This window comes from Abramis brama (assembly GCF_963993115.1).
Source record: "Abramis brama genome assembly, chromosome: 24".
Lineage (NCBI taxonomy): Eukaryota > Metazoa > Chordata > Actinopteri > Cypriniformes > Leuciscidae > Abramis > Abramis brama.
Genome location: NC_139986.1, coordinates 12,584,199 through 12,598,750, shown reverse-complemented (window position 1 = coordinate 12,598,750; position 14,552 = coordinate 12,584,199). Strand labels below are relative to the sequence as shown.

At 34.8% G+C, this 14,552-nt stretch overlaps 1 protein-coding gene across 1 annotated transcript in view; it reads right to left on the bottom strand.

Annotated features, from left to right (window-relative positions):
- vps41 (VPS41 subunit of HOPS complex) overlaps positions 1-10,191 on the bottom strand; it is a 28,248-nt gene extending 18,057 nt beyond the window's left edge. Inside the window, exons 1-5 of the mRNA XM_084102528.1 lie at positions 9,990-10,191; positions 9,384-9,422; positions 4,561-4,668; positions 1,459-1,536; positions 1,260-1,334 (exon numbers count right to left, since the gene is read on the bottom strand). Of these exons, the coding sequence (XP_083958654.1) occupies positions 1,260-1,334; positions 1,459-1,536; positions 4,561-4,668; positions 9,384-9,422; positions 9,990-10,010 (321 nt within the window). The 5' untranslated portion in view covers positions 10,011-10,191. The remainder of the gene's footprint in view (positions 1-1,259; positions 1,335-1,458; positions 1,537-4,560; positions 4,669-9,383; positions 9,423-9,989) is intronic.
- Positions 10,192-14,552: the final 4,361 nt, after the last annotated feature.

Below are 14,552 nucleotides of genomic sequence, written 5' to 3'. Positions count from 1 at the left end.
TCAATGAGCAGATAGATGGAGGATCGTGGAGGAAAGGTGTTCTTTTTTTAACCACACATTTTTAAGATGGACCAAATGCACACACGCTGTTTCTGCAGGTGTCAGAGTTGACGGAGCTGGTATTGAGTAGGAAGACAGGCACTGCATCATCTCTTGCAAACAGAGAAAGATATGAAAACTCAAGTAAACAAGTTCCTAGATTCTCATGAGGAAATTCACTGAGAATTGCGCATGCTGTCCATTTAGCACCCAATTCACTAAATAAACCTGCAAATCATGTAATGATATAAACACACAAGAATTAGTGCTGAATGTGATTTGCATGATTCAACTGCAATCTTGCACACTTTGCTGAAAGTGTACAAACTCATTACACACTGTAAAAAGTGTTCAGTTGACAAATCTTGACATTCCACATTACTTAATTTTTTTCGATTAAGCATGAAGTTCATTTACTTAAAAAAAATAATTAAGAAACCCGTTGCCTTAAAATTATTAAGTTAAGTCAACTGATCACTTTTACAGACGTATTTTTATGTACTGCATGTCTCTTATTTATTTTCCTTTTAATGTATAACTTTATTTCATTTTAATTAATTCATCCAACTCTTCCATTTTTATTTCTTACTTGTTTTATAATTATTTATTTATTTTCTTTATTTTAATGACTAATCATCTTTGTGTAAAGCACTTTGAATTACCACTGTGCATGAAAAATAAATACTTAAATTAAAAATATGAATAAATAAACCTTGCCTTGCCTAGTGTATGGTATGGTGACGGTCTGTCTGGATATATATGTGTTCATTATTATTCTTTTCCATCATCAATAACTTTCTGCTGCCATAATATAACATATACAAAAATATTTCAATCAATTCATTGCCTAATTTCCGCGATTATGATTTCAGACCAATCTGACCTAGCTTCCTATTTTGACAAGCAACCTAACTAGGTAACTTAGTTCTGATAAGTAATGTGTAATATGATTTACAGAAGCAGAACTTGTTTCTGGATCAAAATAGTTTGTCCTGGAGCAACATTCTTATCAACCAATCATTGCCCTTTGATTTTAGGAGAAGGGTTCAGGAATTAAGCCTGGAAGTACTGATTGATAAGTCACTGCCCTCTGATTTTTTTTATGAATACACTGAGGGTTAGGGTTTGGATTAGATTGGGCTATGATTGATGGGTCGTAAAGGACTAATAAAGGAAGTTAAAGAGCAATGGGAGCTGTAGTGAATGAAGGAAATTCTCACCTTTCCATCCTCAGAGCAGACGCCAACATGATCACCGCTCTCATCCAAACTAATCTGGTTTATTTTCACTGGACTCTATAAGGATAAAAGAGAACAGAGGATGGAGAAACAGTCACATCATGTAATCAGACATAACATGGCATCTATAACATCTGAAAGATCTATAACAATCAATCACACGAGATAATTTCAGACTTACAATTTCAAACTTCTGTGTAACATTTCCTTGGATATCCAGAAGGTAAACCTTCCCAAAGTGTGTCCCAAGAGCCAGGAACTGAAGGCAACAGAGGACACAAACACACAAGACACACAAGTGAAAACCACGGGACATCATGCACTTATACAGAGTTAAAAGCTGTGGAGGAGGCATTAAAAATGAGCTTTACCAGGCATGGCTGCGAGGCCTCAGTGTTTGTGCGTGCATGTGAGAGTGTGTGTTTGTGTGTGTGGTTTCGGCTGGACCCTTCGGGGGCAAAAAGTGTGAAATTGCTGGAGGACAGGAAAGCCTATTTATCAGAGCGGCCCAGTGTGAAATAGCGTTTTTTCCCTCGACATATCAAAACGCTTCAACATAATATATGCACCACAGGTCACACATCTCTGCCCTCTACACCAACACTCTGCCTGTCAGACTAATGCAATTACATTTCAGAGTTTAACATATGAAAACTTTTCCTATTTTCTCTTGTGAATTGCCAGTATCACCACAAACCAATTCAGCATTTACAGTTTGGACAGTCAAGGAGCAAATTATAAATTATGTTATAATTATAAATCTCACACACCAATCGTTATTACAAGTTTGTTGAAAGCTACTTACTCCAAATCCTAAATATTGCATGCATTTCCATTTATTCACTGAAGACAATTGCAATCTGATAAATTTTCTAACTGAAGCTAGATATACAAACAAATGAAAAACTTTAATTTTATCAATCAGCAATTAATATGATAGTGTATAGTGACAGGTGGTTTGAGGGGCGGGGCTTATAAAGAGCTCTAGGTGATGTCAGCAGAAAATTCATTTTAAGAGTCAGATCAAGTTAGAGTATTATGCCTTCATTAAAGATTACAAACAAACACATTAATGAATCATTTGAAGTGAGACCAGGAACGTGTTTTAAGAAGATCTAGTGTTTTATTTATTAGATCTAGAAACATCGTTCCATTCAGCTTGTTTATCAGTTTTGGATGAATTGTTTAATGTGCGGTAACAAAGTAAAGTAAATTTTTACTTTAATACTTTTTCAGCTGAATATGGATTAGTGGATGAAACAACTGTCCAACAGCAAAAATTCACTAGGACAAGTATAATTAAAAAAATACTAGAATCAATATTAATATTAAATATTTAAATGTATGTGTTTCAAAGTCTTCACTGATTATTAGATGTCACACGTTAATATTGATTCCTCTAAGTTTGACTAAAAATCAGGCCTGGGGATGTAATTAAAATGAGTTTTTGCTAATGTTCCCTTTCATTTACCTTATTAGGTGAGTTATTGTTTCCTTGTTATTGTTTGATTATGTGATTGTGTTATATTTCTTAGTTACCAATTTCATATGTATGCTAATTCCTATCTAAATGCCCCTTGTGACTGAAATTGGTCAATTCAATGTCCCCCCTTTTGTTACAGAAATACTGGTTATTAGAGCAGCATAAATTTGATTTAGGATTTTATTAGCCCCAGAAGAGAATGCATTGTGCATGTGCTCTGCATAGTGTCATTAAGGTTAAACGAATAAAATGAAATCAGGCCACATAAGGTGATGTTCAGTCCAGTCCGACCAGCAATCTAAAATTGGTTTGACATCCATGCAGATTTGGGTCTATTGCTCTGCCAGCTGAAAAGTGGACCTAGCTTTACAAAAGCATCCATAAAACACACACAGAATGAGTCCATCTCTGAAACTGAGGTTACCCTGTGTCCAAACACATATATACACACACACACACCTGCTTACACATGCACAGACCTTTCCCTGTCGCAGCACACCGAGCCGCCCCATGCTTCACTGCAGTCTATAATGAAATGCTTATATTTACAGGCACAGCCGAGCATGTCCAACAAAACCCCCCGCAATCTCCCCAAATAAAATCAGACAAAAATAAATAAATAAAAGGGGTGGCCTCACCAGCCTCAGTAGCTCTTAAAGGGATTTATCAAAATGGAATTGCTGAAATGAAATTCGGAATCCTGGCACTTAAAATATGAGGAAACATTAGGCAGGTGGTGCTCTTGTGTGTCTAGGTGCCGGAATGCACATTGGCGCGCACACATAAAAGACTACAAGGGAAGAGACGGAAGGAGAGAACGATAGAGATGTGAAAGAAGGTGAAAGAGTGAAAAAAGGGGGGACTCTCATTTGAAATTCAGCTTTTCAACGTCTCCTCTTCTTGCAAGCTTGCCTTTTTTTTTTTTGGAGAGATGGAAGAGGAGGAAAAGGAGGAGGAAGTCCCCAGGGAAAAGCAGGAAAAGAGGGGAGGGATTTAAAATCAATAGCGGTTAATAAAACATCAGGTGAGGAGACATAACTAGGTATGACTATTCCTCCACAGCGTCCGTGCATGAGTGAACCGGCTGCCATGACGATTAACCAGCCCGCGTAGAATGCTCCACCAACAAAAATATCAAACCCAGGAAAAAACCTGAAAGAAGACGGGCAAAAAAAGAAAGAGAAATCTAAAAGCAGAGGAAATAAACAGGAAAATTAGCGAAAGGGTGGTGACCCGTGAGCGTTTGTGCGCAAGCACCTCTCTGAGAAAATGATGGTGTGGAGTCAAAAATGCTATATTCAGTATTATACAAGAGTGTTATAAAAAATAAATAATAATAACACGCTGTAAAAATTAGATGAAGAAGTTATGACAATATATATATATATTTTAAATTAAATTTAACTTTTTTTTATAAGCTATACAAGATTCAACTTTTTTGAATCTGAATTTTTTTAAGTCAGTTTTATTTAAGTTGAAATGACTTCAACATTCAATTTGATTGTCCTTAGAAATTTAAGGCAGCACCTTTTTTTTTTTTTTTTTTAGTTATTAATAACAATTAAAAGCTCCCAGATTTCTCTGCATTTAAGAATTTAAAAAAAGGATCTGATTTTTGAATTTTATAATAAATCTATTAAAATAATCTACAATTCGATTTTAAACACTGAATTCAAGTTGCAATTAAGTTTATAATTTAAATCAGTTCAATTTATTTCAGATTCTTTATCTGTGCTATCTGAAATACATTAAAACAAACTGTATATGCACATCATGTCTTGCTAAAAAGTTTCTGAGGACCTTGTCATGCACCGTCATGCAGCTGGCCGCATCCTTCTGCAAGACCTCTGTCACGCCATTGGTCAGCCTCTCGTACTTCAGTTTAGGCTCCTCCTCAGTGTCCTCCTCCTGAACAAACACAAACACACCCATCCTTCATTAGTTTGGAATCTTCCACAGAATACACAATTGATTCACACATTCATACATGTGTTCAAAATATTATCCATTTAGCATTTTATTCTCTTATATTTATTATGGTGCAATTCATTAGTCTTACCAGATATCCAGTAATAATTAAGCATGAATGTTAATGGGACCCTGATTCATAGTACAAGGATGTCTAAACTTTTTTGTCAACCGAACCCTTTTGACCTAAAATATTTCCTTAAAGGAGCCATATGTAAGATTGTGGCCAAAACTGGTACTGCAATCACTTTCAAATTACTGTAGAGCGGTGTATCCCCTCCCCCTCCCCCTGACTCGAGGTTGCCAGATAGGCTGCAGGATCCAGCAGGAACGTAGGCTGCTACGTAGCTGTGGTAACTAGAGCAGAGCTGGCAACCCGGATGCCGAAACACTACTGATTTTGTGATTGGTAGATAGGTGGAGGGTGGAGCATCAGGCCAAAACACAAGATGACAACATCAACATTAGTTGAGGGCTGCAACTTCACTTTTTAAATGACAATATCCTGGCCGTACTACTGTTGTCAGTGATATAAGTATTTGAAATGAACATGATTTCTTAATGTCTAGTGACATATCAGGGCCATTTTATGATTAATTGAAATACATTTCTTACATACAGCTCCTTTAAAGGACCGCTTGAGACTTAAGTCAAGTCACCTTTATTTATATAGTGCTTTATACAATATATAGGACACATTTCCCGATACTTAGGTCACTTATTCAAAACGCCTCACACAGTTCTCCAAACCAAATTTCATCTTGGCACAGCAGTCCATTTCACATTCAAATTGCATTAAAACTACCAAAACTTCATATATGTCTCAAATCGACTAATTCCTTCATAAAAATAGCAAAGGTTGTCACTCATCAAACGCACTTTGTCACTCATAAAACAACAACCTAAACAGGTCGCGTTATACAATGTTTTCTTTTGTAATGTTTCTTTACAAAACAAGAATGACAGTTCTAAATTGTTTATAATTCACTGCAGTATACAGTATGTTACACGGTCCATGTTGGTCCTCTTTTGTATATAGTAATGAAATAGAAAGAAATTGTAGTTCAGCAACATCTCATTGTTTTGATCGTGTTTCAGTTTTTAGATTCAGAATATATATCAGTAGTATTACTGTAGTAATGTAGCAAATTGCTGTCTTATTCATTTTTGTATTATGTTAAGTTTAAAAGTTTTGAAAAGTATATTCAAACTAAATATTGAAATAAAAATCTTAGTCTTAGCGATTGTACAAAACTGTAATGGTAACATGACCGAGGTAAATATGTTTTTAGAACATTTTATTATTTTGATTATTATTATTTTAAAACTATTTAGTTATTTTATTTGTGCATTTTGATGATTTAATTAATTATTAGCTTCCCACCAACTATTTCAAATTGAGTGCTACATTTCAAGCCTGGCCAATAACATGTGTATTAATGTATTTATTAATTTATGATGATTACACTGCAAATACTTTATAATGCGGGACAAACTATGAAACATTTAGCTGAACTTTAGCTTCTTTGGCTTTAGTTAGTTATCTTATTTCTGTTTGATGAATTATTAATTATAAATAATAGTTTTATTCAGCAAGGATGCATTCAATTGATCAAAAGTGACAGTAAAGACTTTTACATTGTTAAAAAATATTGTTCTTTTGAACTTTCAATTCATCAAGGAAAAAATGTATTACGGTTTCCACAAAAAAATATTAGCAGCACAACTGTTTTCAACATTGAAAATAATAAGAAATGTTTCAGTCAGTGCCAAATCAGTATATTAGAATGATTTCTGAAGGATCATGTGAGACTGAAGACTGGAGTAATAATGGTGAAAATTCAGCTTTGGATCAAATTTAATTTAATTTACTTCAAATTACTAAATTATTTGAAATTATAGTCAAATAGATATAGTTATTTGTTATAATATGCATTACATTATAATTATATTAATCTTACTGACACCAAACTTTTGAACAGTCGAAATATACACAAATATATTTACACATACAGAGAATATATTTATATATATTCTTTTTATTTTTGGACAACTATGATTTCGACCACAGGCAGATTGACAGATTGGGTAGTTTCATTTTATCAAACTTTCTCCTCATCACAAACACCTCCATTGTCCATTTCCTGTTGTGTCCAGATGTGAAATTTCTAATGCCTGAGCATTTGTCATGGTCCACAAAGCCATTACAGACAGGGACGGAGAGACGGAGAGAGAGGAGGGAGAAATCCTGACAAACTTTCTACGGTGGGGAGGGGTGGATAATATCTCTCCTGTTTCGTATCCCATAATTTCTTCCTCTTGTTAGTGTTTGCCATCGCCACGCGATGTGGTGGATGAGTGTTGTGCCTCATTCCCTGCCGCTCCTAATTGGTGCCCTTGGGAGCAGGGGATGAAGGGAAGTCTGTCTTTAATTGCCCCTTTTCTGGAGTGGTGTGACCATCCACACTCTCCTCTTTTGCTCATTCCTCATTCTGTCTCTGTCTTTAGTTACAAACTTTGTTGGAACACTATACCGAAGAATCAGGCCTCAAAACAACAGATTAATGTCAAACCCCACAAGCATCTTTCCTCATTTTGCTGCATGGCATCACATTTGGAAGCTGTGGTGTGTTTTCTTTAAGCCATGAGAGGTGCGTTCTTCTTTCATGAGGCTGGACGGGCTTTGTGTGGGGTGTAATGAATACTGTCAAGCTCCAGAAATGTCATTCAGTATGAGTTTGGAAGACTCGGAACACTGTAAACACTAACGCTCAACATAATTACTTGGTTTGAGTAGGACAAACTTAAATTAAACTAATTAGTTCAGTCAAATTAACTTTTATGAGTATTTAGCACTTTCTTTTTCTTTCAAGTTCACAGAACTGATATATTTTAAGTGAACTGAACTTTTTCATTGTTTTGAGTTTTATGAAATTATTTCTTTTAATTTAGACTGAAACGGCTGGGATGTCTATTTCCCAGCATGCTTTGCCGATAGCACTCGAAAGGGAAAGTAAATGCTAAAATTATGTGTCATATAATGTGGTTTTTTTTTGTGCAATATTAATGTTAAGTGGGAGATTTAGTAGTGATTAATGTTTTGTTATGCTAATTTATAAGAATTTCTGTTAATGTTGGTTTTAGGATAGTTGCAAAGGTAAACAATGAGTCCGCACACCAGAAGATGCTCCTTAGCAATTTTAATGGTTGCTCACCTTTATATTGCTGCACTCATACAACAAGTGCTGTTTAACATACTATTGTCAACAAATTAGTATGTTAGCAAACTAGCTTGTTAAAGGTAGCTAAGTTTATACTAATAAAAGTGTTCACATTGAGATTACATGAAAGTTTTAAGTTAAATGTATGAATTAGTGTACTCAAACATTTCAAGTTGAGAACAATTAAAATGTATAAGCACAAAATAAAAACCTGCCAGTTCTGCTTACTTAAACTTTGAATTTCTTGACTTAAAAAATTTGAGGCAACTGATTGCCTTACATTTTTTGAGTTTTGCCAACTTATTCGGGTTTACAGTGAAGCTGTGGTCCATCTGAGATCACATTTACACAAAGCCTTCAAGACGCCCATGGTCACATCAGGAAGTGTTGAGGAGAGATAGATCAGGAGATAGAGACAGAGCTCTACAATTATGAACAAAACAAACTGTGCTTTAAAGTTATTCCAAGGAAAATACAATCATGTTCTCCGAGGTGCATGCAGAAGACAGTTTGTGGACAGGAGATAGGACAGATTGCTCCACGGACTGAGATTTCATTTACGAAGAGGGCAAGGCTGTTGTTTCTTTCTTCCTGTTTTCATTTTGAATTGAGGACTAGAATGTCTACTTGACATTTCATTCACTGTCTCACTTAAAGGCAAACTCTATCCTACTTCAAAAGTATTTTCTTAAAGCTGCACTCAAGAAAATGGCCACAATGCAATATGACCTTTTACAGTAGCTCTCATTGTACATCATGGATTATATGTTACGGGCTACAAGTTGTTATTTTATATATAGGATAAAGGATTCATCTTTAAGCATGTTAAATAACAATTACATGACTGTACACTCCCAAAAAAAGCATTTGAGTTGGACACTTAAAGACTAAGCTGGCTATTCTTATTTTCTATGGAATATTGCAGTATTTACTATATTTATAAATGATTTATCCATGCACACCATTATTTTTTTATTCATGTACCTTTGAAATCTTTAATCAAAATAATTTCCCCTTCCTCTTGCAATGACATCTCTTCTCTGATGACATATTTTTAGAGGCGTGAGGGCGGGACAACCTGTCATTCACATGACATGAGTTTGCAGCAATAACAAACAATCCAATGTTCCAATCAATTCCTGATGGACAAAAGTCCTAGCCTACATTTTTTCTTGTTCAAGAAGCCATTTCACTCGGATGTACGTTACAATAGGGAAGAAAATCTTCCATTTCGTGCTTACAGTAGTTTAAATCATAATTTAAATCATTATATCTATAGTTTTAGAATGCAAATCCTAAAAATATTTTTTTTGCAAAAAGATTTTTTTGCAATCATTCTTTAAATGAAATACCATTTGGTTTCATGTGTTGTTATCTAATCCATTTCAAAAATAGATAGATTATTCAGATAAATTGCACAGTCCATGATTTTACCTCTGATTCATCTGTTGATTCTTCACTTAGTTTTCTTCCCTGAAAAAAAGATGTTTCAGAAAGATGTATTAATATGAGAAAAAGTAATGCACTTCTGCTGAAAATATTAACTTATTTCCTACACTCCTGTTAAAATATTTAGTATTAAAGGGAAATGCTGCACCAAAACATACAAAACAGTAATTATCTTAAAGTCCTATATTTAAAGTATTCTTCATTTTGTCAGTAAACTTGCTGAAAAACCCTCAGCTGATTTTAGACGGTCCCCCAGACTGCCCAGTGCACAAGCGTCCAAAAGTGTCCAGTCTAGGAGAGCAACTAAACGAGTTTAGCTAGTTTTAAATTTATTTTTCAACAGGGATATTAACATTAGCAGGAGTAGGCAGTGATATGTTGTCAAGTCAAGTGTCAAAGTATCGTGTTAGCCTGACAGCTTCAATAACACGTCTTAAAAATAACGTTACTTCCTTTAAAATATCCTATACACAGCACACACAGTGTACCTCGAATAGCCCACATGCCTTAAAAATGAAACATACAGAAACAATATACTAATATTCACAGGCTTCTGTCATTTGACAACAGATTCTTCCTAGAGAAACCTACCTCCTCTTCCACTTCCGCCATGATACAGCCTCCAGATGTGCTATAATAAGGCAGATTTGGTCTTCGTCTATCAATATATGGTGGGTCGACAACGTAAATAAATTTTATTTTGCACTCAAATTAGTTATTTGGCACAATATAAACCAGCGTAGCTAGTCATGCGATGTTCATTATTACGTACACTGGGTCACATGACAAAAACAGGAAGCGTCGCTAGTGCATCATGGGATTTGTAGTTTAAGGGCAAGGGAGTGAACTGGCTTACAACGGATCTTTTTTTCCTTCGATAGATGCGATTTAATACAGTTTTTTTAGTAGGAAACTCATTTTAGCCGACCTTCATATTTTATTAAATAAAATTGTAATTCAACAACATCTGCATGCGAGCAGTATTTGAATGTCACGTCCAAACGTCTTGTCTATATAAAGAATCACTGTCGTCTACCTTCATCCTTTTGCTTATTCTAATAAATCAGCCAGGATGAAGTGTGATGTGATGTAATTTGATATTGTTACGTTTGTAACAGATAGACCGCCATAGGACAGGATCATTTGAGACAGGCTGTCAATGTGTCTCATATGTTTATGCTGATAGTGGCTGGCAGGGCGAGCTTTGCTCTTACCATTATACAGGTAATGAGTTGGAATATCAGCTCAATTGACTTAAATTTGGAGCTTACTCAGCAATTATTAAAATTAATTGGGCAAAGATTATGCAAATTAGCATATAGCCTACACATCAAATACCCATATTTAATGTTTGCATGATAAATGTTGATCATATAAAATTAGACCAAAACCAATACTGCATTAATAATAAATTCTAAAATCAGCTCAAATGAAAACGTGGAACAGATATTTAACATATTGCATCTTTCAATGTATTTTTGTGACCTATACTGTACACATAAATGCATAAGTTAAATATGATCTATAATTTCATTGTGCAATTTATCTTTAATGCCTTCTGCAGTGAGTAAAAGCTCTTTAAATAGTTGAACAGCTGGGGTCATTGCATCTCTGCCACATGTGTAGGTTCACTGTCTAATAATTTATGAGAAATGACCCACTGCGCCTCTGCTTATTGCTTTATTGGCTCAAGCCTTATAATGCTTCGGGCTGTTTTTAAATTATTCACTGATAATGTCATATCTATTTTTATTTATTTTTTACTACATGGTTTTTACTCATCTTAGAGCGTGGCTGATATTTTTTCATAAAAGGTTATGTTGCAGAGATTTTTTGTTTGTCTTTAACAAAACAGTTATATTGTTATTCTTAATTGTTTTTTTTTAAATGATCTGATATCCATACCTGTAAACAAATAATAAAATAAAACAGTACATTTAATGATTAATTTTGGATACTGAAACTGTACAAAATAAAGTTTGGAGAGAAAAAAATACAAAATAATTATTGGGGAACAGAAATTGTATAACACAATGAGTAAAACAACAAAATGAAATAAAATAAAAAGAAGCTCTTAAATAATTAATTTGGGTGAACAGAAATTGTACAAAATAAACTGAAATTTGAACAGAAATAAATAAAAAGTTCATCTTTATTCTTTATTTTGGGTGGAACAAAAATGTACAAAATAAACAGATTTTTGAAGAAATTATGATTAGGAGTTACCCAGGCTATATATATGCTGTACATCACACATCTTCTGTATGTGTCTAAAATGATGTGTGGCCAATCTCCTCCTATATTACTGCACTCATTTCTCCTGAGGGAAAAAGTCTCGTCCTCAAGTTGAGACCGAGAGCCGTTCTCTTAGGAAATGACCTTTAAGTTCCATTTGGTGCGGAGGTCATTGTGGCGTCTCGACACACTCAAATCCACACACACCTATCTCAGCCTTCACCCCCGGCTTGAGTGTTTCAGCCTCCTGAAGCTGCTTTTGACACATTGCCATCACAGCGCATTATTTATTAATATCTCTGTTGTCTTATGTCTGATTTTGACCTGTCTTTTGAGTGGCTTTGGTTTCTACTAATGTTTTACAGCACAAACGTTGTTACTTTTTTTTTTTAAAAGCAGACAAAGAAAAGTCATATGTTGCTATTGTCTTTTTACTAAAAGTATTGACATCCCTGTTGAATTTGATTACAAACCTAAAGGCAATGAGGGGCAAGTCGTTATATGTTTTTTGCTTGAAGTGATTCTTCTGCAAAAAGACTAAAGGTCTTCTTCCGGCTTTGATTCTGCCACGTCTTCCACGGACTGTGAGATTCACTTTCTCCAGACCTTTGGTCAGCGAGGGAACATGAGGTGAGAAAGAGATCACAACTGGACAAGTGTAGTCCTGTCTTTCTCACTCTGTCTTGTCTTGCCCTCTGTAAACCACTTCCCTTAATTCTCTCTCTTAATATCTCTCTCTCTTTCTACACAATTTCTAAACCTACCCCTCATCTCCTCTCCTCTCCCCCCAGATCGATCTTGGCATGCTGGTGCAGCCTGACGTGGGCAGGGGGGCGAGTGGGGAGCCCTTCTTCTCACCCTCATCACCCTCGCTCTCCCCCACCGCGGTCAGAGAAGAGAGCCCTGCTGGGGATACAAACAACAAATTCTACCTTAGATCTTAGCCAATGCAACTGACCAATCCATATTTTTTGTTGTTTGACAATCAAGATACTAACTGCAGTTCTCACTTACACAACCCCAGCATTTGGGTCAGTGAAATAAATAGGCCTACATTAAAATTTTAATTCACACATACAACAACTTGAATACAAATGTTCTGTGATAAGCATGTTGTAATTTCTGAAGTCAAATTCATTTTTATGTTTTTTGGGGGACATAAATTCAAAGATGTTAGGTAATATAATAAAGAAAAAAAATCGAATTAAACAATGGAATGCTTGAAAAGAAAACCTTTAAAGTAGTTTGGTGTGATGATCGTGATCATATTATTCTTTCTTAGAAATTAGAATATTTCAACAAAACTGCTTCACTGTTTATTAAAGGGACGAATTCAGAAACCCTTGTTATTAGCGACACCGGTGGCCGTTAAGTGAACTGCAGCCAGCAACTTTACTGCTCGTGATCGCACGTGGTAGTATCCTAACATACAAGAGACTTAACGTGATTCTTTCACCATTTTTTTCTTAGAAATTGGAAATATAGCCATATACTGTTAACGAACATATACACCGTCCACGCTGCAGACAGCGACATTTAGATGAAAATGTAAATATGTGCTGGCGGTTTCCTCTGGATATCATTACAAAGTGAGAAAAGCAGTGAGAAAACAGCCGTTAAGAAGCATCTGATCATAGTGATGTGGATATTCCGCAATTCAACGGCATCATGTCGATAAGGTAATTCAAATTACACTGTTATTATGATAGTTTGATTATAAAGTGTAGGCCCATTTGAGATTTAGCCTACTACAGTATAGGCTAAATCTGACTATGTGAAACTCTAGTCTGAAATAAGCCATTTTCTTTGCATGAAACAATTACATTATTGTACAGAATAGCTCTTTCGCTATTATCCCGAACATTGAAAAAGCAGGAACGGAATAGAACATAGAACGGAAGATACAAGAGAGGTTCTCTGGAGTGCGCATAAACGTCACTTTTGATTTTCCCGGCAAAAACGTCCCGAGTCCTTCACTTAAAAATCAGTCTACAGGCTTTCATTCACAATCTAAGTCGGGGAAGGTCTCGTTTTTTAAGTTTGTTACAAGCTGTTCACACATGGGCAATAATAGCCTAATAATAATAAAAACGATTAATACATGAAAACTCTCATATATAGCACCTTTAATATTTGAAACACTTTTGTCTGCAACAGCAGAAATTTTCAGACAAACATAAAACTGGAAATGAAATGAGGAATATCTCAAAAACATCAGATAATCTGACCTTTTTATGAAAAGACAAAATTAGTTGTCATGAAAAAAATTTATATTTATGAATGAATTATACAAATTCATGATATTAGAAAAAAAAAAAGAGAAACGTTTTAACCTAAACTTACATTTAACTCTTTTTTTTTAATGTGTACTCTCCTCTCATATATATTTAAGTTGTAAGGAAGTGATAATGGCATTTACATTAAATATTGAAGGCATTCAAAATGAAAGTTTTCTGGGAAAATTTAATGTGAAACCTGGGAAATCTGGGGAAAAAATGTGAAACCAACATTAATTTATTACAAAGAGTTCATTTGTAAGAACTTGGTACATTTTTTTCCCTTTATTGTGGACCCATTAATAAGATTTGAGTACTTTTGTGGAAGAGAGTTTTCCTAATGAGATAAAAAAAACTCATTATTTAGTATTCTGTACCCAGTGATGAATAGGACACCAGGAGTAAACAAATTGCCATTCTTTGCTAGTCCATTTCATTTTGATAGTTTAAATAATTAGGCCTATTTAGCTCAATCTCATATTTTCCTATTAATTGGACATACTATATTTCTTAATCAAGTTAGCAAAGTGCTTGCCTCATAAGTAATAAATACCCTTTATCTGATGCCTCACATTAAGCTGCATTCTTACTTGATTAAGTGAGCTATTTTATATTCATGACCAAAGCATAAATCACAAACACC